This window comes from Loxodonta africana, chromosome X, assembly GCF_030014295.1.
Source record: "Loxodonta africana isolate mLoxAfr1 chromosome X, mLoxAfr1.hap2, whole genome shotgun sequence".
NCBI classification, from domain to species: Eukaryota; Metazoa; Chordata; class Mammalia; order Proboscidea; family Elephantidae; genus Loxodonta; species Loxodonta africana.
In genome coordinates this window covers 15,213,143-15,236,435 of record NC_087369.1, presented here as the reverse complement: position 1 = coordinate 15,236,435, position 23,293 = coordinate 15,213,143, and the positions used below count along the sequence as shown (strand labels likewise).

Sequence of the window (23,293 nt, the reverse complement as noted above, 5' to 3'; positions counted from 1 at the left end):
ACAAGTCTGTTTTCCAGATTTTCCAGATGAGGACTTAGTACCATTATGGGATGTGAGTTGGTATTCAGCTTTGCTTGTGCAGCTGGCAATGATCATATTGCTCTGATGGCCTGAAAATGAAATAGGGAAATATTATCATGAGGAGCCACATTTCCTCTATGAGAATAGTGTCTGCCCCAATTGAGCATCCTAAGGGCTAGACGGAAAGGGAAAGATGGAGAAAATAAGGGAAGAAAAAATAACTTGGGGGATTTATGTAATCTTACATGCAAAACCAGAGGGGAGACCGCGAGCATTTTCAATTCATCATGCTGAGTGAAAGAGCTGCCATTTACTGAGGGGTTGTATTTCCATAGCATATTTGGGTAGCACCCCATTTTCCTTTGACTATGTGGTAAAAGAATAACTAAAAATGCTGATGTAGACTCTTTGCTGGAGATAGAGACACTGACTCTTTGCCACCTGAAATTGGCAGTGAACAGCAGAGCTGAAATGGAAATTGGCAGGTACCACTGGATGTACCCAGGCTCAAAGAACCACCAGTACCATCCTGTGCCAACCCAGGGGGACAGGGCTGGCCCCTTGAGCAGTCCAGGTAAATACAGCCTCGGGATGCATTCTAATAGCAAGTCACTGTTATCTTTAATGTGATTTTTAATGGCTTTTTCAGTTTGGTGACATTTTATGTTTTACTTGATGCATTAATTTGTTCACATGGGCGTGGGTGAAATTGGCCCTGTAAAAAGTTTTAATCATCTTTCTTTTTCCCTCCCCCTCTCTCCATTCCACCCCATCTTTCTCTCCGTTTTTCTCCCTTGTCCTCCTTCCCTCCCTCTCACCTCCTCTTCTCAAAGGGAGCAAGCAGTGTATAGTGAGCTATGCCTTTGGGTTAACCACGAAATGTCCAATGGCAGAACCAATAATGGGTGGGGGGTCGAACAGGGCCAAGAACTGGGCCAGGGCACTTGTGAGCATCCTCAAGTATCTTTCCAGGCCTGCCACTCAGCATCGCCCTGTTTTAACCTCAGTTATTGCCTTTGAGAAGGAAAAAAATCAAAGCCCATGAAATTAGGATCGGATAACCGATGCTCAGTTCCCACCAGGTAGGTTCATGGGATCTGATTTCTGGTTTCCTTGCTCAGGAATTACGCTGGTCTCTCAGAATTGCCAGGTGCTGGGTGTGGGTGAAGTGTGCGTCAGCCGATTAGGGGAGCCAGAGGGTGGGAACGCCGAGCACCCTGGACATCCACCCCTTCATGTTTTCCCAAAGTCTGTGCTGGCCTCCGTACTCAGTGCCATTAGTAAGACTCGGTGTAATTCAAGTCACTTAACTGTGGCTCTAAAGGGATGGTGTGTCAGATAAATACAAAAGCAGGCTTAAAGGATTCCTATGATTTTGCACGAAGCCATAGTGCCATTGCTCCCAAATGGTCGCTTACTTTTTCAGAAATAATAGTGTAGCACCTTCAACCCTTGAAAGAGGAATCTTGAGGTGCAAGGTAACACACCCACCAAATTGCGAAGTCTGAAAACCCTGAACGAATTTAATAATCAACCTTTTCCATTTTCTTTTTAAACGTGATTTGTGGCTTCAGGTGACCACGTCATCTGATTTGGGATTTATTTCTATATTTTGGGTAATTCATTGGTTCATTTGACGTATGACCAGTAGGGGCCAGCTCGGTGTGGGCCTGTGTAGTGCTACTTGTAAAAGGTGGGGGAGAGACAAGAGGCCCCTTCCAGCATTCATTTTCATAGATCCTTTAAAGGACGGCAGGTTCTGGCATCTTAATAAAGAATCTGCCATTAGGTGTGGTGTTTCCCTATGATGGAATGCTGTTTGGCCATAAAGAAGAATGAAGTCCTGATAACAGGCTATTATGACATGGATGGACCTTGAAAACATTATGCTGAGGGAAAGAAGCCAGGCCCAAAAGACCAAATATTTTGTGACTGCATTTCTATGAAATGTCCAGAGCTGACATATTCATAGAGACAGAAAACAGATTAGTGGTTGCCAGGGCCGCAGGGAGGGGGAAGGAGGTACAAGGTTTCTTTCGGGGTGATGGAAATATTCTAAAATTAGATTTTGGTGGTGATTGTACAATTCTGTAAATTTACTAAAAAACATTAAATTGTACAGTTAAAACAGGTGAATTTTGTGGTATGTAAATTATATCTCAGAAAAATTGTCTTAAAAAAAAAAAGCAAAAAGATGCTATTTGATGTGCACAGTTAATGGCAGAGAAAGAAAGGGGCATTTTGTTAACTCCTCAGAGAGCATATACCCCCGTGGCACAGACATTGGAAGCGGTTGTGTCTGGAGCCAGCATTCGAGACCTTACCGATGATGGTGTAAAGAAGACAGCGAAGGCCACAGATTGCAGGGCGCTAACGCACGAGGTTATCACCCTTCCCATTGCTTGGTGATTTTCTTGGCTCCAAATCAGTGCAGTTGCCATTCTGTACTTAGATCCCAAACCAGATGGTGGGAGGTAAAAAATAGAGACTTCCATATGGCTCTTAAGTCTTTTTTTTTTTTTTTTGCAGAGTTCTCAGTCTTTTTTCCATGGGCGCAAGGGGGAGGTTTTGATACAGGCTGACCAGGAAATCTTTGCCAAAGGAAAATGCCTCCCCCAACCCCAAAGTTACAAGAGTAGGGACCCTCCCCCAACTTCCTTATTGCTCGTTGGAAAGGTCAAGGTGGTTCCAGTTTCTTCACCTTGACCTTTTCGTGTTTTTCTTTTTTGCTCTAACTTCCCAGCGGATTATGTCTTTAGGGCTTGGGTAGTTACTCCTCCACCATCTGTCTATTTCTTTTGCTTTTTTAAATGTCCACATCTTTTAGGCCTAAACCAGTTGCCGTGAAGTCGACTCTGACTCATGGTGACCCCATGTGTGTCAGAGTAGAAGTGCATAGGGTTTTCAGTGGCTGATTTCTTGGAAGTAGATGGCTAGGCCTTTCTTCTGAGGCACCTCTGGGTGGACCCGAATCTCCAACCTTCCGCTTAGCAGCTGAGCACTTAAAAGTTTATGGCACCCAGAAACCCTCTCTAGGCCTACAGGAAATAAAGAAGTGATTCTCTTATCTCCTCCTCTGAAATCATGCCTCTTCCCCTGAAGAAGATGGGGGAAGGGCCAGTGAAGGCCAGAAGTTTGTTTCCTGTGGGAAAGAGAGGGCCGGAGGAGAAAGTAGTTGATAGGAGCTTGGGAGAAATTCTCAAATGTCCCTCCTCTTTAATAGAATTCACTGACACGTAATACGCTGTTGCTTAACATAGGCCACAAATTTATGGGCCACAAGTTTATGGGCCACAGATGACTACCCATATGCGTGTACCCCTGTAATTCAGAGTTCAGTCTTAACAGGTAAGAAGCAGAATACCCACCCACTTCACCCAGCATCCATCACCCTTCCCCATCTCCCAAATCTGAACAGTGTTCTGATGTTTGGGTGAAGATGGCCGTATGCTTCAAAAGTCCAAACAAAGAGAGCACCCACTCCGTGTGAACAGAGAGCGTGGGGGATGTTGGTTTTTAGCTGTGAGTTTAGCAGGAAGCCCAAGTGTTGTGATTTGTGTTCAGAATGGATTCCTGAGCAGGAGGGGAGGGGCGTGGGGCCTGGGAGGGAGGGACACGCATATCGCATTTCCTGCTGTGACTCAGGTGGCACTGCTAGGGCTGTCTGTGGGCCCAGGTGCAACCTCAGGCTGGCTCCCTGACAATCGCAGCAGGTGTCCCTCCGGGCCGCATGGATCCCTGTGTAGGATGACACTTGCAGACATAAAAGTCCTGGGACATAGTATCAAGTTTTTGTCATTCTTTAGAGAAGGAATCAGAGATAAATCTCTGGGTGGTATTACTGTCACTCTTTCCTTACCTAAGGTTGCAGGACCACTAAGTTTGAGGTCTTTTCCCAAAACACTTGAAATGTATTTCAAGGGGAAAAGCCTTAATCCTTTCGCATAGGTGGTGCCGCTCCATTCCCAGGAGTCTGGTTGGAGGAACTTTCTTAGCTAATTAATACAGCTTAAGCCAGGAGAGGCTCTGAGTCTGTCTAATGGCATCCAGTTACTCACAGTGTTTCAGCTTAAATGGAGGTAAACAGTAAAGACATTAAAGCAGATTGTAGCTCAAGTTTGTGCTGTAAAGTCACTGAGTTTTTTAGAGTTCTTCGTATTTTGTTTTTTGCTATGTATCAGTTGGAGCCCTGGTGGCATAGTGGTTAAGAGCTATGGCGAGCTACGGCTGCTAACCAAATGGTGGGCAGTGGAATCCACTAGCCGCTCCTTGGAAAACCTATGGGGCAGTTCTACTCTGTCCTACAGGGTCGCTGTGACTCAGAATTAGTTCACATCAATGGGTGTGCTTTTTTTTATATATACATAAATATATATTTTTTAATCACCTGCACTTTGAGGGGGGGAAAAAAAACACAAACTGCCCTATAGAGCAGTGAACCATTTTTGTAGCTTAGTCCCAGGGTGATGCAAATGGTTAACATAACTAAGAATAAAGGCCTGACGGCGTATTTCCAAAAAATCAACCATTGAAAACCCCATGGAGTGCAGTTCTACTCTGACACACATGGGTCACCATATGTTAGAATTGACTCGGTGGCAACTGGTTTTATTTACCGAAGACTACTGTGCCAGCCATTACATTGATTGATAGGGAATTTCTTGATTGTTTCTGAATGTTCCTTTTTTTTTATTGTATATATTTTTTAGTATGCGATTGATACTTGACTGTATAACAGTGACTCACTGTGTCTGTGATATCTAGAACTCCCTTTGCCTTTTGGTCGTGTGACTCCTCCTCAGCTCAGAGTAGGCAGAGCAGAGATGAGAAGCAGCAGCAGATGGATCAGTACCGAGGTTTGATCTGGAGCTTTTTATCAGGGACAACATCTGGTTTGAGGAACACCAACTTGGACTATTCAAAGCTGTGATGCCCAGCCTTTTAGAAGTAGTGACATCTGTTCTTCCCTTCACTTATATTACCCCTTACATTTTTGGTTATAGTGAATCAAAATTAATTTTGTGTTGAAATTTTTTGCCACCCTCTGGAGTCACAGGAAGTACTCTGAAATGGCTGGGAAGGAGCGGACATCTGCCACTAGAGTCTACTAGCTCCCCTTTTGGGTGCCCCATTCCTGCCCAAACAAGGGGCCTCCTAGTGTTACCCTGTCTCTGAAAAGCTGATATGAAATGGCTTTTATACTAAATGGAATATTTTGGGTGGCAGAGAGTCGTTTAGGTGGGACCGTGCTTTCTTCACTGAAGACCGTCATGCTTGCACTGTATCTGGGCGCTTCCATGGACAGTGCTTTCAGCCTAAGGAATTACTACCCTAAAGGTGACACGTCAGGTTTGTAGGAAAGGTAACTGGATGGAAAAAAGCCTGTTTACCTTCCTGGTGTTTCACAGAGGTGCTAAATGGGACTCCTGTGAGGACTTGACTGGATCAGGCTGTTTTTGTAAATAAAGTTTTATTGGAAACAGCCACGTCCATGTATTTACTGATTGCCTTTGGTTGCTTTCTCACTACAATGGCAGACTAGTTGCCATAGAGAAGGTATGGCTCACAAAGCCTAAAATGTTTACTCTCTGGCCCTTTACAGAAAAATTGCCAAGCCGTAACTTAGAGTAACGCAGTCTTTGCAGACTGCAAATTCTCTCTATTCATGTTAGGCAACGCCTAAGAACATTGCTAGCCCCGCAGTTGCCTAAAATGTTCTCTGTGAAAGATCTGTCACCCTTTTCCCTTCAGGCTGCAAAACACTTGTTCCCTCTGGGGAATCCCTATTCACAGGTTCTAGGCTATGACTTAGCCCTTCTCCTGAGGGTCCCTAGGCTCCTTCTGGAAGCTCTGCCCCTCCGGCCTCTTTCAGGTCTCCTCAGAGTATTGCCATAATAAACCAAGTCCTGTGAAGTGATGTCATTAGCTCCTCGCATCTATCATTCTATTCAGTGTACTTTAGCAGGCTTTATTTTCTGTGATACATAAAATCTCTTTTATATTTTATTAAATGTGATATGGGGTCATTTCTTTAAGTGATTTTTCAAAGTAGTTTAGCTCATTCAATCAGAATTACCAAGGGTGCTGGTTAAAATTCATATTCTCAGGCCCCACCCTCTCTGGCATGCGGCCCAGGAATTGGCATGTTTTAATAAGCTTTCCAGGTGATCGAGAGGCACCCTAAAGTTTGACCACCCCTGCGAGATACATAGAACATCATAACCTTGGCTAAGCAAATAGCTCGTCGTTATAAAACCCTTGAGAATACCTCATTTCAGTTCAGAATGCCTTTCCAAGGAACAGCGCACACCACTTGAAATTCAAAGGCAATCTGTATACATGTTTATTATCAAGATGCCCAAGGCCAAATTCCCACATCCTCAGCAGACAGTATGATGGCGTTTGAAGCAATCTCCTCTTGAAGTGATGTTTTTTATATTGTCACTGCATCTTCATATAGTTTTTAAAAATGCACAAATATTTTATCGTAGAGTGGCAGGCCAACACCAGACTGAGGCTGTGTGTTAGTTATTTGTTGCTACATACATGACTCCAGAATTCAGTGGCTAGAAACAACAGCACACATTATCTCAGTTTCTGTAGGTTAGGAGTCTGGGCGTAGTGTAGCTGGGTACTATGTCTCAGAGTCTCTCATGAGGCTGCAATAAAGGTGCCCACCAAGGCTGGGGTCCCATCTGAAGGTTCGACTGGAGAAGAGTCCAATTCCAAGCTTACACCCACGTGGTTATTGGCAGGATTCGTTCCTTGCAGGCTGTTGAACTGAGGGCTTCAGTTGCTCACAAGCCATTGGCTGGAGGCCTTCTTGATTCTTTGCCACATGAGCCTCTCCACAACTACCTCACAGCATGGCTGCTGGCTTCATTAGAAAGAGCAAGTGAGAGGGTAAGAGAGAGACTGCTAGCAAGACGGAAGTCTTTTGAAACCTTATCATGGAAATGACTTCCATGATCCTATCACTTTTGCCGTATCCTCAGAAAAAGGCCTGGCGATCTACTTATAAAAAATCAGCCATTGAAAACCCTATGGAGCGCAGTTCTACTTTGGCACACATGGGGTTGCCATGAATTGAAATTGACTCAACAGCAACTGATTGGTTGGTTGGTTGGCTGGCTGGTTGAGGGTTCTAGGATCACCTGCATATGACTCTAAATTGAGAAAGGATCTAAATGGGGTTAAATGTTATAGAATGAACGAATGGGTCACTGGTAAGAAGTTCTCAGCCTAGGCTTTACAGTAGAATCCCCTGTCGGGGAGGAGTCTGTAAGATCCGGGTCCACACCCAAACCAACTCAGTCAGAATCTCTGGGGTCGGCCTCAGGCATCAGTGTTTTTGAAAGCACCCAGGCAACTCCTTTGTGCAGCCAAGGTTGAGAACCATTGCTCTAGACCAGTGGTTCTCAATCAGGGGCATTCGTGCCCCTCAGGGGACATTGGGCAATGTCTGGAGACATTTTTGGTTGTCCTAACTCGAGGTAGAGGGGGGATGCTACTGGCATCTAATAGGTGGAGACCAGGGACACCACTTAACATCCTATAACGTACAGGACAGCCCCCACCATGGAGAATGTCAGTAGTGCTTCAGTGGAGAAACCTGGGCTAGACCCTATGCTTGAGTCCGGAAACTGGCACTGGATGAAGAGTGCCTCGGTGGAATAGCTTTGTCCCCGATGACACACGTACTGCTGGCAGGGATAGCGTAGTGTGTCTGGAATATTATACACGATCTACTTATCTGTGCTTTCTAAAGACGAGTTTTTAAAAGACACAGCAACAAATTTAAGTCCACAGATACGCGTATGTAATATAGATCACATACATGGATGTCTGCATATATCCACATGGTATGTACATCATGTAGATACAGACGTGTGTGTATATTTGTGTGTGTTGCGTGTGTGTTGTGTATGTCAGTTCTTGATTAGAAAAGAGTTAGGTTTTAATTCACTTCCCTTCCCTTTCTTTCCCCTAACTCTAGCCCCCTGTCCTCTACTTGGTAGTTGAGGTCCAAAGTCCTCAGCCCAGAGGATGCCTCCTGCTCTGTCTTGCTGCCCCCGAGTGAACACGGTGTGCATCCTCCTGGTCTGGGAAGTCCCCAGCCTGCTCCCGCCCTGTCTGTCTCCCTGCCACCACCAAGTGGGGGCAGCCCATGGGTCCTGCCTCCCTAGTAGATGCCCCCCCCCCCCAGGTTTATCTGGCTCCTACCTTTCACCACCAGGTCATTAATTTCCAAAAGGGGTTCTCAGCACTTTTAAACTACTGGTGTCTTTTGTAAAACTCAAACTTAACGGTGTTTTTTAAAAAGCTTTTTTTGAGGTATAATTGACATGTGATAAGCTGCATATATTTAAAGTGCGTTCTTTGATAAGTTTTGACATTTGCATACGCCCGTGAAACCATCACTCCATGGTAACATATCCATCACTCCCCAAAGTTTCTTTGGGCACCTTTGGAATCCTCCCTCCCATGCCCCCATCCCCAAGCAAGCACTGATCTGCTTTCTGTCACCCTGGATTAGTGTGCCTTTTCTAGAACGGCTCTTATGAAGATGGGTTCACATAAATGCTCTCACAGCTTCTCGTCAACCATTCCTGTAAAATGTTGCGTGACGTTGATTGCTTAATAGCTCCATGCCTTTGTCTGGTTTTCATCCTTCCTGCTCCCATTGAATATGCCCTGCCCCCTCTGAATAAAAAAAAAAAAAGAGCTTGCACCTGCTCCAACCCAGCCTACACTCCGCTGCCAGATTCATCCTGCCTCCCCTGCTCACTCACCTTCCGTCCCTCCCCACTGCCTGCAAAGTGAAGCACAGCAGGCTTCAGGCAGGCTTTGAGGCCTCCCACAGGAGCACCCACCTGCCTTTCTATCTCTCCCTTGACACTATCCTGCTAAACGCGGCCACACCCTGAACTCTCCCAAGGTCCCCTGCACCACATTGGTCCTGCTCTCCTTCCTTGTGCTTTTCTATCCGTCCTGATCATGGGGATCCTTCTGTTCACAAGGCCTTTCTGTCTACACCGCTGCCATCCATAGACCCTTCCTCAGCTTCCCACGTGAAACCACCCCACCAACGTCCCTGTTTCCTCTTACGGCACAAGCTTTATTCTACTTTTAATTATATTTATTTGTCTATGTGTCTTACACCAATCCCTCACCGCACCCTAAGTGTCAATGCCGGGAAGGCAAACCAAACTCCTACAGCTCCCAGCACAATGCCTTGCACATAACAGTGATTCACCAGACACCCATTGAATTGAACAGCATCCAGGAAACAGACTATAGCACCCAGATGGTCAGAGGAGGTTGACTGCTGTCAAAGCTTAACTATGCGAATAGTTCTCAGAAAGCTTGAGCTCCCTACAGATCTCCACACTCTTAAAATCTGCGTCGTTGGAACTTAGATCTAGCTTCTCCACACCACTGCTGGTCTCTTTGATTTGTTGCCCCCCCACACACACACTTCACTCAGCTGAGAGCATACATGTGGCCTTTACTAAAACCAAAGTCAGGTCCCACAAAAGGCAAAGGAAGTGACTAACAAGTGTCTGTTTCTTGAATTTGTTTATCCCCAACCATGTGAATGTGTCTTCACTTTTATATAATTGCGTGTCATTTCCTGCTCATGCCATGTTGCAAATGTTAGAGGTTAATCTATTCTAAGACTTTCACAATGTGTCATATTTAATAAACTTTAGGGCATACTTTTCAAAGGATCTGCTGAAAAGCTTTTCCCTTTATATCATTAGAAATAGTTTCAGCATCTTTATCATTATATACTTAAGCTTTTAGGTCTAGGGCTGTAAGAAAGTCAAGTGAGAGCTGGGAAACAACCTATTTTTCATTTGAGTGATTTCTCACTCAGCTCTTTAACAGGAAGCCAAGTGTGGGTATTTACTTCATGCTACCTTCCTAGTGTGATATACCAGTGGTTTTCCCAGACTTTTGAGTGTCAGGCCTCTTTACACTCTTAAAAATAATCAAAGACCCCAAAAAGCTTTTGCTCATGTATGCTGTATCTATCAATATTTTCTGTATGAGAAATTTTAATGGAAAATTTTATTTTTTATTATTTAATAAAAAATTTATTGTTTATTTAAAATAACAATAGCAAATCCCTTACATGTTAACATACACAATGTCTAGGAATGATAACTATTTTCCAAAACAAAAATGTTTTGCATTTTTGCAAATCTCTTTAATGTCTGGCTTAATTTTAACTGGAGTCGTACATCTGCTTCTGCATCTAATCAGAGGCATCTTGGGGTATCTTGTTTGTGTTGAGGTATGTGGAAACTTGACCTTGCATGTGTTTGTAGTTGGAGAAAGGAGGAGTGTTTCAGTGGCCTTTTCAGATAACTATGGAGCTCTTCCTTGATATCAATACCAAACCTGTTGCCGTCGAATAGATTCTGACTCATAGAGACCCTATAGGACAGGGTTGAAATACCCCATAGAGTTTCCAAGGAGCAGCTGGTAGATTCAAACTGCCGACCTTTTGGTTAGGCAGCTATAGCTCTTAACCACTGTGCCACCAGGGCTCCTTTTCCTTGATAATACACCAAAATTCAATAAATAGTGATTTCTTAAAGATTACTTGTAATGTGGAATCTGAAATCTTATCTATGAACTCTTTATACTCTGTTCCACTGAAAGTCCATTGCTCTATCATACACTTCAGTTGGGTCTCATATTCAAAAATGGTTTTGTAACATCATACCTTGTTCTTTCAGAAGATATTGGTTCTCCGAGTTGTGCAGATCTTCTAGATGTTGACACATTTCATTATATGATGTCAAAGAAATCACCTTTGTTCATATCACCATTGATTCCATCCAGATGCCTGTTAAGTATTGGGAGGTTGTCAGTCTCAGTATGACAGGTCGAAGTCTTGGTTCCCTTTCCAGAGAATTTCTGCCAGATACCCAAGTCTGAATAACTCTAGTATGTCCGTCATTCTTTCAAGAAAAAATGGTGTTCCATGAAAAAAGGTGCTAGTTTAGCATGCAACTCAAACAATGACGCCAGGACTTGCAGCAGAAGTGTCTTATGCACACTTCCCATTTCATCACATAGACTATTAAACAGACATGTACTCAGGGGCTGAGATTTAATAAAAAATATTTTTTACGGCATTATCAAGGACATTCTTAAGTGAAACTGGCTTTTTATTTTTTTAATAGCCAGTGTGTGGTGGTGAAGAATGCTCTGATGGTCAGTACACTCTGGTATGACTGCCTGATTCATGCTAAGGCATCTGCAGTTTTACCGTGCAAATATCAACACACTGGAAAAAAGTATATAAGATCTTAGTGTTGATAGAAAACAGTTTGACCTTGTGGACCTCCTGAAAGGGTTTTGGGGTTCCCATGGGTTGTGCAGCCCGTGCTTTCAGAACCCCTGTTCTATGTGCTCACTGCTTAGACAGGAGCGGAATTACCTGGGAGCTGGTGAGAAATGCACACGCTCAGGCCCCATGCCAGACCTCTGGAATCAGAATCTGCATTTTAACGAGATCCCCAGGGATTTACCTGCACATTAAAGTTTGAGAATCTTGTCTGCAAAGGGCCGTATAATAAATATCTGTGGCAACTTTGCCTTTGTAGCAGCCATAGACAATATGTAAATGAATGAGTGTGGCTCTGTGCCAATAAAACTTTATTTATGGACACAGAAGTTTGAATTCCATATACTTCCCATGTGTCATGAAATACCATTCTTCTTTTGAGCTTTATTTCCCCCAGCCATTTGGAAACGTAAGAACAATTCTAACTCACAGTTCATATGGAGAGCTGAATTTGGCCTGTGGCCCTGGATTTCCCGACCTCTGCTCCAGAACGCTGGTTCTCAGCCTGGGGAACTTTAAAAACAAACTAATTCCCGAGTCCTGCCCCTAGAAATTCTGTCATAATTGGTCTGTGGTGAAGCCTGGGCATCAGGGTTTTAAAAGGCTCTCTGGATGATTCTAATGCTCAGCAAAGTTTGAGACCTCCCTGCTCTGTATTTTTTAAATAAAGTACATTTTGTTTTAAGCATGTTTTAGAATTTGGCAGCGTCTTTACTGGGTTTCTCAGGCCATGATTGTGTGTCTTATAACCTTAGTGCAGGGTTTCCTAACCTTCAACTATTGCCATTTGTAGATGGGTCATTCTTTGTCCCTGGGTGGGAGGGTGTCCTGTGCATCTTGGGGTGTTCAGCAGTATCCCTGGCCTCTATCCGTTAGATGCCAGCAGCACCCCCCTCCTGGTGGTGACATTGCCAAAGGCACCGTTACCCTGCCTTTGACAGTCCCTGCCATAGGGCTCAGGGCATCACAGAATCGCCGAGGTCTCTGTTCACTGACATTCGACATTCACGTCTGCCTCTCTTAAGTGGGATTCTATCTGCCTCCATTTTCCTGTGGCTGGTTGTTTGAAAGTTGCAAAGCTTGGTTCCTGCTCCTTTGCTTTTTAATTTTGTGGCTCATTAGTGAGGCAGGCCATGTAGAGAGGGCTGTGTGTGTGTGTGTGTGTCAGTGTCACATTCATTCCCTGGGGAAGAATCCGAGCCCTTGTTCCCGCTGGCCCTCCTTCGGAGCCAGTGTTAAATCTGCAGCCAGCATCACAGACAACTTGGGGCAAATCACTGGGCTGTTATGAACTCACAGCCATGGCAACGGCCAGTCCCAAGCCTGAGGACAAAACGTGTTTTATTCTGTTGTTCTGCACAAAAGGTTCTAGGGATGCTGGAGACAAAATGGCCATTGAGAGTTAGAGACATTGATGCATATTTTTCTCTCCCTACTGTGTGGTTTATATTTAAACTGTCTTCGGCAAATGCACACTGGAGTTTTTGTGTAAATCAAAACTGAAAATTCTCTTTAGCCAGAGACCAACTAAGTGAAGGCTTAACACATTATTAGCCCAACAGAGGTTTGCGGGGTTTGATGAGAGGGATTGAGATTTCTAAGTAAAATATGCCAGAAAGCCCGGCATCAATTTTTTTTACATGAGTAGATCACAGTTATCCAAAAAAAAAAAAAAAAAAAAAACAACTTCCCTTGCCTTTCTTGATTCGTGTTAACCAACTTTGTCGTTGCTGGTTTGAAGCTTGGGGAAACAGCCTGTGGATTTATAAGAGTGTCCAAGAAAAACATTGATCTTCCTTAGCTAGCATCAGCTTTTAAGAATATGGCTGTCTGCTGCTGGGAGTGCCACCGCCGTATTTGAAAACATCAGCCTTGGTCATGACTTTTTGCGCTTCTTGTACACTTCTTTGTCTGGGTGGGCACTCCCAGCTCCGTGGGAGGGGTATTTTGAGTCTGCTTTCTCAGACCCTGTCTGTGGCATGACACTAAAGCATTTTTGATGTGGGAACCACCGAGGTGAATAATAACTTGCTTGGCTCAGTAAAAGCACTATTGTTGCAGTCTTTTCAAGACAGCTAAACAACTTGGAACGTTTCTTTTTCTTTGTTGCAGCCCTGGAACTTGCCATTTGATTGGCAAGTGGCTGGAGTGTTAGGGCCAAACTCAGTGGGCCACCTCTTAGGGAGAGAAAGCCAAACACCATGGAACACAAAAATAGGCACTTCAAACTGCCTCAGGACGCCATGCTTGAAGGTGGGACTGTTGACTAGAAAGAGGCTTCTCCAACTTTAATGATCACCTGGGGATCTTGTTAAAACGCAGGTTCCAATTCAGCTGGTCTGGAGTGGGGCCTGAGACTGTGCATTTCTCACAAGCTACCTACTGAAGCTGATGCTGCTGGTTCAGTCACCACCCTTTGCAAAGCACTTTCACTTGATAAATGGTCCACTTACATCTTTTCTTGACCTCTGAAAGTTTCCACAGGTGTCCAGTAGAAGCTGGCAGACCCACGGATCCAAGCACCTATCAGAAATCTCCCAAACTCAATATCTTTGTCCTCGGAGGTCAACAGCTAGAGTTTGAGTCAACCCTAGCTCAGGGAATGACACAACACCCATCTGCTTCTGCAAGCCAGGGATTTAGGAGTCTTCCTTGGTGTTCATCAATCCATCCCCACACACCCCCATCCAATCCACACCAATGTGTGCCCATTTGATGCCCTAATTATCTCTCAGACCATCAGTTTTCCTTCACTCACACTGCCTCCACCCTGGTCCAAGCTTCCATTGTCTTTGGCCTGAACTGTTGCAATGGGTTTCTACTTACTCCCGCATCTATTTTGCTCCCTCCCCGACAAAAAGAGTTCTCCACCAAAACCCCAGTCTATGCTCCATGCTTAAACATGCTCAGTGGTTTCACATGATTCTTAGGATAAAGCCCCAAATCCTTAAGGTAGCCCAGAAAACCCCAAGTGGTCATGCTGTGATAGGCTGCACCCTCACTTTAGACTCTCTTGTCTTCTGGCTTCTCTCACACCCATGAATGCGCTCTACTCATTTTTGTCAGGGAGCCTTTGTTCAGGCTCTTCTTGCTCTTCCCTAGCTTTTACCCAGGAAACTCAAATTCATCCTTCAGATATAGGCTCTGGAAGCCTTCTCTGGCCTCCCCTCAAAAACATCAGTCATTCTCCACTGTTTGCCTCATAGCACCTCTCAGCTGATGTCATTTGGTTAATGTCTGTCTCCCCCATGGACTAAATTCCATTAGAATGTAGACGAGGCCTGTCTTAGCTCACCATTGATTCCCCAGTGCCCAGCCCCATGCTTGGGACATCAAAGACACTCAGTGAACCTTTTTTTTTTTTAAGCGTGATAAAAATATATATAACAAAACTTTTGCTAATTCATCAGTTTTTCTATGTACAATGCAATGACATTGATTATTGATTATGTTCATCATGTTGTGCAACTATCAGCGCTCTCCGTTTCCAAATTATTGCATAACCATTAACGGAAACTCAGAGCCCCTCAAATTATGATGACTCCTTCCTCCTCCATCCCAGTGAACCCTTCTTGATTGAATGCCATGAAATGAGTGAACGGTTGCTCTCTTCCTCCCAACACTGTCATCTTCACCAATGTCTGTGACTTCTTAACGGGCAGGTACAATTAAACAAGGCCTTTAAGAGATCCCCAAACCCAAGATGGTAATACTGCGTTCATGGAGAAGAGTTTCTCTTGCTTGAATGAGGGCTGAGCTGTGCTTTTCGAGGAGTCTCTGCTAAGTGCTCCTTCCAAATGAGTTACAGCTCATCTAACGCTGGCTTTCTGGTTCTCTTGAGTATTTATTTTAATAATCGACTCATTAGTCATGGGCTGGTCTTCAGAGCCTGATGCTCAATGTCTCAAAAACCATTGTTTCGTATATGTTGTCCAGCTTTTCAGTTGTTTCAGGCAGGAGGACAAATTCAGTCCCTGTTACCCCATCTTGGTCAAGAGGCGGGAGTCATTTTGTGACATTATATTTTTATTTCAGTGGAATTTGGTTGGTAATTAAAGGAAGTTGATAGAACTGAGACAGTGAGGAACTTATAGCATTCTTTAGGACAGTGGTTCTCAAACTTGAGTGTACATCAGAATCACCCAGAAGGCTTGTTAAACACAGATGGCCAGGCCTACACAAAACTTCCTGATTCAGTTGTTCTGGTGCAGGGCCTGAGAGTGTGTGTTTTTAATACGTTCCCAGGTGACGCTGATGCTGCTAGCCCATGAACCATACTCTGAGCACGAGTGCTTCAGGGTACGGGCCAGCAAACTTTCTGTAAGGAGTTAGACCCTTTACGGACCATTCTACCTCTGTTGCAACTACTTGACTCTGCTATGTAGGGCAAAAACAGCCATAGATAATTTTTAAATGAATGGGTGTGGTCGTGTGCCAGTAAAACTTTATTGACCAAAAAAAAAAAAAACTTTATCTGCCAACCCCTGGTTTAGGATAACTTTGAGCATACCCTGTGATGGATACTACCGTGAGTAATTGCCACTTCCTTTCAGAGTGAAGGGACAGTCATTAATTCAGTGGAGACACTGCAGAGCACACGGCTAGCCCTTTGATATAGTGTTTGATGACATGATAGGCAAGGTGACGTCTGCCTTTCTAGCTTGTATTTCTATTTAATACTATGAAATAAAACAGAATGCTACTGTGGGCGTACAAAGTCAGAAGAATCCCTCCTCTCACCTCCCATACAGATTCACCCAGGACCAGCTACAGAATTTGCAGGCCCAGTACAAAATGAAAATTCAGGTGTCCTTGTTCAAAAATTCTTAAGAATTTCAAGATGGCAACAGTAGAGCATGCAGCCAAGCCTGGGGCCCTGCATGATCGCACAGGCTGCTCACCCATGAGGCCGCCTGAACCCAGTCACCACCACTGCTTCTGCCGCTACCTCTGCCACATGCACGCCTACATGTATTTCAAGTTAGGAATGCTGTTAATTGGGGGCACTAGCAGTATTGAGATCAGATTTTAGAAAGGATGTTGAGCTTTTTCTTACTTTGTGCAGCAGTTTTGGTTTCTCTGGGATGTGAGGCATGCAACCAGATCACCCCACTGGTCAAAGATCTCTTATGCACTGCAGATAGAGATGGCTTCTAGACTGACATGCAAAGCACAATGGGTAGTGATCCACTTACATATGGTTAGAGCCACACCATACATGCAATTTTAGCCCTGCAGATGACTGGTCAGCCAAGCCAGAATAAGCTCTGTATCCTACTGTGTTATTTCCTATAAATTTTTCCCATGTTGTATGCTACAAGCTTCTAGCGGCATTGGCTGGCAGGGTCCGTAAGAGTTTTAGCTGTGTGGGTGGAACAAAGATGACTAAGATGATTTCTGTTCTGTGGGAGCCAGAGTTGCTATAAGCAAACTCACTGCCGAGGAGTCAATTCCAACCCATAGGGTCCCTAAGCCCCAGAGGGTTTCCAAGGCTGTAAGCTTTACAGAAGCAGACTACCACATCTTTCTCTTGAGGACTGGTAAGTTCGAACAGCCAACCTTCCGGTCAGCAGCTGAGCGCTTAACCACTGTGCCACCAGGGCTCCTAGAGTTCCAATAGCCACAAATAAAATCATCTGCTGAAAACGTAAATGCATCGGCAGTACATTAATCTGCTGAGAGGGTGTGATTCACTGAAGCGATACCCCAAATTCTTGAGTCCCTGGTTTTCCCTGCTGTTATAAAACTGGACCCACAGCACAGGGCGTATAAATGGGAGGGAAACTGTAGTCTTGATCTGGTGGTGAGTTTGTGACTGAAAAGCATCATTCTTCTAACCCTGCTTGTCTTTTCGAGCCAGTGAGCAGCTGTGATATTTCCTTTGAAAGAAGCAGAATGCTATAACCCTTTGGATGAAAGAATGTTTTGAAGTGGCATCTGTGGATTTGGAGGGATGAGTTCTATTATTAAAGGGCATAATCATATCCCATAACACCCAGCCAAACTCCAAATAATGGGAAGGGATTTGGGTTTATTAAAATATAGATACACAACAGAAAATATTCAGAAATTAATGAGCATTTTATGAGATTATCATCAGTGTCACCATGTCAGCTGTTTAGGTACTCTTCATAGTAGGTCTTGCTGTAGGGAGCCTTTCTGGATACCTCTCCAGTATGAATTGTGTTCCCTGCTCTCCTCCCTTCTCCCCATCCTCTCTGCCCACCATCCACCAGCTCCCCAGCAGCCTGTATCTGGGTATTCAGCACACTGTACTATAATAATAATTTGCCTGCTGGCAACACTAGACTGACCTCCTTGAAGGCAAAGATGGTGTCTGATTTCATATTTGTAGCCCCAGTACAACAAAGCACAGTACTGGGCAACCAGTAAGTCTTCAAAAAGTACTGAATTAATGGAATCAAAAGTAGGGCCGAGTTAGAAAATTGAATATGTTGTAAGTCAAAATGTATTTTCCAAAACAATGTTCTGTGATGATGGAATGTTCTAGACCCACACTGTCCAATATGGTGGACAGTGGCCATGTGTAGCTATTGAGCATGTGAAATGTGGCTAGTAAAGAACTGAATTTTTAATTTTATTTAGTTTTGAATACTTTCAGTATAAATTGTCACACGTGCTAGTGGAGACCACATTGGACATCACAGTCCCAAAGCCACATGTCTCCAATAAGGACAAGATATAACTGCTTTAGCCAGGGAAGTGGGCAGTCCTGTTCTTAACATCATCATAGAGGCTGAGCATGGGGGAAGTTGTGAATGATACAACACACAAATCGCTCTGTTTTCTCTTTATTAACATGATGCCTTAAGGCCAAGGACATTCGTTGCCCTTGGTTTGGGAGCCTGGAGAGAATTTGGGCTTTTTGTTGCATCCCTTGCCCCCCAGAAAGTCATATGACAGATAGGAATTGAGCTCCACCATCCGTCTCTGTTCACGTCTCTCAAACCATTTTATTACCAAATTTTTATTTTAAAAAAAAATTTTTTTTTGATGGCACGTGTTTTCAATATTGGAATGCATGCTTACTAATTGAGTGTGTTTAAATTTTTGGTTGGTAATATGGATTTTGAGAAATATGATCTGTATTTTTTTTTAAATACAATCTACCAATGAGGTGAGTGGCACTTGGGCGCCACCGATCTGTGGTATGCAGTATACCAGTGGGAACTAGATGTATAATTTATTGCAGACGCCTTTCCATCAGGTTACACAGGGAAGCTCGGGCTTTCCAAATATGACACAGAAAAACCAAAACAAACCCATCAGGTCTCCCTAACTATAACGCAGGAAAGCCCTAATTATGCTTGCAAGCTTTATTTCACAGAAATAAAGGAGAAAAAGCCAAAAGTTTACAAAACTAACACATCCAGGAAGCATCATCTAATAGAATGCTCAGCCTACACAACAATTACACAACAATGAGGCTCTAACTTCTGTCTGCTGAGCTTCGCGCATTTCAAAAAGGGCCCGTGTTGATGCTAAACGCATTAGAGCTAAATGCATTAGAGCCAGAGCCCTGGTTGCCCAGTGGTTAAGAGCTACAGCTGCTAACCCCAAAATTTGGCAGTTGAAATACATCAGCTGCTCCTTGGAAATCCTATGGGGCAGTTCTGCTCTGTCCTGTGGGGTCGCTATGAGTCAGAACTGCCTCAACAGCAGCGGGTTTTTGGTTATGAAGGTCCAGAGGCATAAAAAGTGGCTGGTATACAGTTACACCAATGGTAACGAAAGGGTTATTAATGTACTGACTTGCTAGTGATCTTGAACTGGTATTGTGTACCAGTTCCCATTTTATGTAGTTTCATAAATCGATTTGGGGGGAAGGGTTAGTCTTCCTGAAAACAGCTGGTCATCTATTGCAATAAAAGGAAACACAGCTTTCTTAGGAAGCTCTGACACTTGATATTTTCCAGTGAGCTAAAGAGAAATCTGGTAATGAGAGTTCTTAGTTACTGCTCTTGGGAGGTTTAAGCAAATGCCAATTTAGGTTGGAGTGTTCATCGAAATGGAAAAGTCCATCTCTGTTTTTTGTGCTGGCTGGTCTCTCCCTGCCTCCTAGGAAGGCCATTTGGGCGAAAGAACATTAGCTGGCTTAATGTTCTTGCCCTGGAGTAATGAAATGCTCTTGATTACTGTTAAGCACCATAATGCATTTAAAGTTCGATTCCCGACAACCCATTTACTTAAGGGTCTGGATAATATAAACAGGGATGGGAGGTCAAGAGTGGTTCTGGCATTATCCCGAGGCCAGTACTGCTTTACTGAAATACAAATGTTTCTCCGGATGGAAAAATGTCACCTGGCTCTGCCAAGGACATCGGCTGGACATCTCAAGTAAAAGTTTATTTTAAAAATGAATAAAAAATCTCATTCTTCACAAGTTTGAGAGGGAATTGTGGCTCTCTCCTTCATTTCCCTTCATGGATGCTCATTTTTTGCTTTTTTTTTTTTCATGTTTTTTTTTTTTTTTTCTCGTCAAGCACTTACTAAAAAACGCCCACCAGTTCTCACTTCTTTCTCTGAACTGTGTGTTGGGATGGGGGTGGATGCAGGCGAGGGAGGGAGGAGGTGGAAGGACTATGAATAAATTGCTTAGACTGGCCTGAACTGGGGAGCATTTTTATTAAAGAGTGAGGTCACTTCTGATATTGACTTGAGTGGAACGTGAGTGATCCACTTGAGTGAATCTTGATGACCTAGTACTTCACTGAGGTAAGAGACCCAAATACCCTTTATCTTTCCAAAATGATCATGTTGATATTTTTCTGAGCCTAGCAACGGTGTAATTCCTGTATTTGATTCTTCTGGCTGCTGAAGAGGCCAAAGGCTCCAGGCAAGCCATTGGCTGCTTTGGAAATAGACATACTTAAAACCCAGAGGGATGAGCTTTGGGCAAACGTGACTGCTGCTTTTCTTCACTGAGCCGAAGCATCACGATTATCCTCACTTTGGACTTGGCTAGTGGAATGAGTGCTCCTCATTATCACTAGAGTCCCTCCGTGAATCAGGAAGCTCTAGAATCATGACTTAGTCCATAGCTATTTGCCAGTTGACTGCTCTGCCATTAACTACCTTTCTGGACCCTGGGCAAGTTAAGCTACCTTCCCTCTTAGAGCCCAGGGCTCTCACCCACAGAATGTGAGGTGATAATCACTAGTCCAGTAATACTGGCCGTTGGGATATGGAGGTATTAGCCATAGCACAGTAAGGGGAAGAGGTAAAGTTGAGACTTCTCTGCTGATGTGGGGTGTTCATGAAGACCTGAGGCATCTTGTCCATAATGGCTGCATTTTCTCTTCTTTGGGCCCAGGCTGCTTCGAATGCTGCATCAAGTGTCTGGGAGGAGTCCCCTATGCCTCCCTGGTGGCCACCATCCTCTGCTTCTCTGGGGTCGCCTTATTCTGTGGATGCGGGCATGTGGCTCTCGCTGGCACTGTGGCGATTCTTGAGCAACACTTCTCGACCAACACCAGTGACCATGCTTTGCTGAGTGAGGTGTAAGTACCTGCTTCCCTTTAAGAATGTATTTCAAAAGCAACCAGCTTACGATGATTTCAGAGGTGCTCTCCTGACAGAATACTGACGCTTTTGCCTAAAGCTCACTGTATGTAGATAGAAACAGGTCTTTGAGGGAAGGAAAAGGAAAGGGCCCAGACACAGTCAGTGTTTGGAACCCGGGATGGGTCCCACCTGGGATTGGTAAGGACATTCTGACCACAGTAGCCATGGACTTGGGGGATTGTGGTAAAGGAGTAAGTTGACGCTGCTAGTCATCACCCCAGAGAGTTAGCAATGCTCCTGAGTAACAGGCACCTTAGTTTTCTCACTGGAAATGTCCATCACTTGAATGAGAGGAAACCCTTTGAGGACTGACACCAACTCTAAGTGGACAGGAACAGTATTTTAACATTGACTCTTCTGCCAGAAGACAAATCCCAGGGCAGCCTCAATGCAGAAAAGGGGAAGTTCCGGGGCTTAGGCCACAATCTCTGACATCCCATTCTGGAATCATTCTCAGTGGAGTCTCAACGCTACCACGCACAGATTCTCTTAGCTGTGCCTGCTTGGCAGTAATATGCTCATTGCCTTCAGATATTTTCCCTTGTCTTCATTTCCTTCAGTATTTTCTTTTTCTCTGTTTGAATCCCAGAGATTCACAGTGCTTAGTATCTTGTGATTGTGAGAAACTGTCCCACCAGCATGAAACCAACCCCACTGCTGTCAAGTGGATTCCGGACAGAGTAGTACTGCCCCAAAGGGTTTCCAAGGCTGTAAATCTTTACAGAAGCAGACTGCCACATCTTTTTCCTGTGGAGCCACTGGGTGGGTTTGAACTGTGGACCTCTCGTTTAGCAGCTGAGTGCTTAATCACTGTGCCACCAGGGCTCCTCCAGACTGAAAAAGACATGAATGAATTTTTATGGAGCAATAATGGAAGATAAGTTAGAAGAGTCTTTAGGAATTTTATTCTTTATTATTTGTTCATAAATGACATCTGAAGTAATGAGCAAGGGGGGAGAAGTTATAGGAGAGATCAAACAGGACAAGGGATTCAGTGAGGGCCAAGTATGGGCAACGAAGACCAAGACATATTTGCCAATACTGGATCTGGGAAAGCTGTATTGATTTAATTAATTAATGAGCCAGAGATCTCAATTAGTGGCTCTCTACCTTTTGGGAGCTTTTAAAAACCCCCACACCCATGTCTCACTCCAGACCAATTCAGTCATAATCTCTGTGAGTGGGACCGAGGTCCCAGTATTTTTTAAAGCTCCTGGGTGACTCCAATGGCAGTCTTTCCCTCACACTGTGAAGTTAACATCTCAGGATCTCTGCTTTCTTTTCATAGAATCCAGCTGATGCAGTATGTCATCTACGGAATTGCGTCCTTTTTCTTCTTGTACGGGATCATTCTGCTGGCAGAAGGCTTTTACACCACAAGTGCAGTGAAGGAACTGCACGGTGAGTTTAAAACCACCGCCTGTGGCCGATGCATCAGCGGAATGGTGAGTACGATCTCTTCTGAGAACCAACAGCCACTGTCCGAGAGCCTCATTGTGATATATTTGTCTGTATTTGGTGAAAGTCGTGATCTAATCCAGAGTGGATGGATGGTCCATGACCCAAATCTTGTTTTTCCCAATTTAGCATTAGAAATTAGAAAACCTTCAACAGGTTGTTGATAATAAATTAAAAGCTCTGGCTGGTAGTATTAAATCAAATGTTTCTCTTACGAATGTACAGGTATTAGTTTACTGGTGATTTTTTTTTTTTTTCAAATGAAAAGTTACCATTATGGAAGGAGGTAATTCTCATGTTGTCTTAATCCTCCTTTTTGTTTGTTTTTGAATATGGATCGTGGCCATAAAGACTTAAGTGCTTGTATAAATCGTCGCAATCCTTCTGGAAGTATTTACAAAGTAGCTACTGGAGCCTTTGTCGATCACCGGGAGGACAAAGATTAAAACACTGGCTCCTGTCCTCAGAGAGCTTACAGTCTAAGGCAGGTGTTGGCAAACTACAGCTTGTGGGCCAAATCTGACTCACTACCTGTTTTTGTATGAACATGAGCTAAGAATGGATTTTCCATTTTTCAAATGGTTAAACAACAACAAAGGAAGACTATTTCATGATGTCAGAAAATTATAACCTGGCTAGGCAGTGGGGTGGAGGAATGGGGACAGATTCAGACTGGGGGATATGGACTCCTGAGGACTGGCTACGTGGTGTGAGGGTGAGACGAGGGGTAAAGGCCATGTCTCTGGTTGGGCAGCATGATGAAGAGGGTGTGTGTCATTAGGGCGAGGCCTGCAGGGAGAGGATGGAGGCCGTGGTTTCAGCAGGGTCCAGACAGAGTTGTCAGGAGAGTCATATAGATTGCTGGGG

General features: G+C 44.1%; 1 protein-coding gene across 6 annotated transcripts in view; it reads left to right on the top strand.

Moving 5' to 3' along the window:
- The window catches only part of GPM6B (glycoprotein M6B), a 44,148-nt gene that overhangs the window by 8,629 nt on the left and 12,226 nt on the right, over window positions 1-23,293 (top strand). For 4 of the 6 annotated variants that reach the window (XM_023555201.2, XM_023555200.2, XM_003415985.4 and 1 more), the window contains exons 2-4: window positions 476-595; window positions 20,718-20,904; window positions 22,257-22,413. In XM_023555201.2, coding sequence (XP_023410969.1) covers window positions 476-595; window positions 20,718-20,904; window positions 22,257-22,413 — 464 coding nt within the window. The remainder of the gene's footprint in view (window positions 1-475; window positions 596-20,717; window positions 20,905-22,256; window positions 22,414-23,293) is intronic. The other 2 variants (XM_023555205.2, XM_023555206.2) reach the window with 1 other exon arrangement.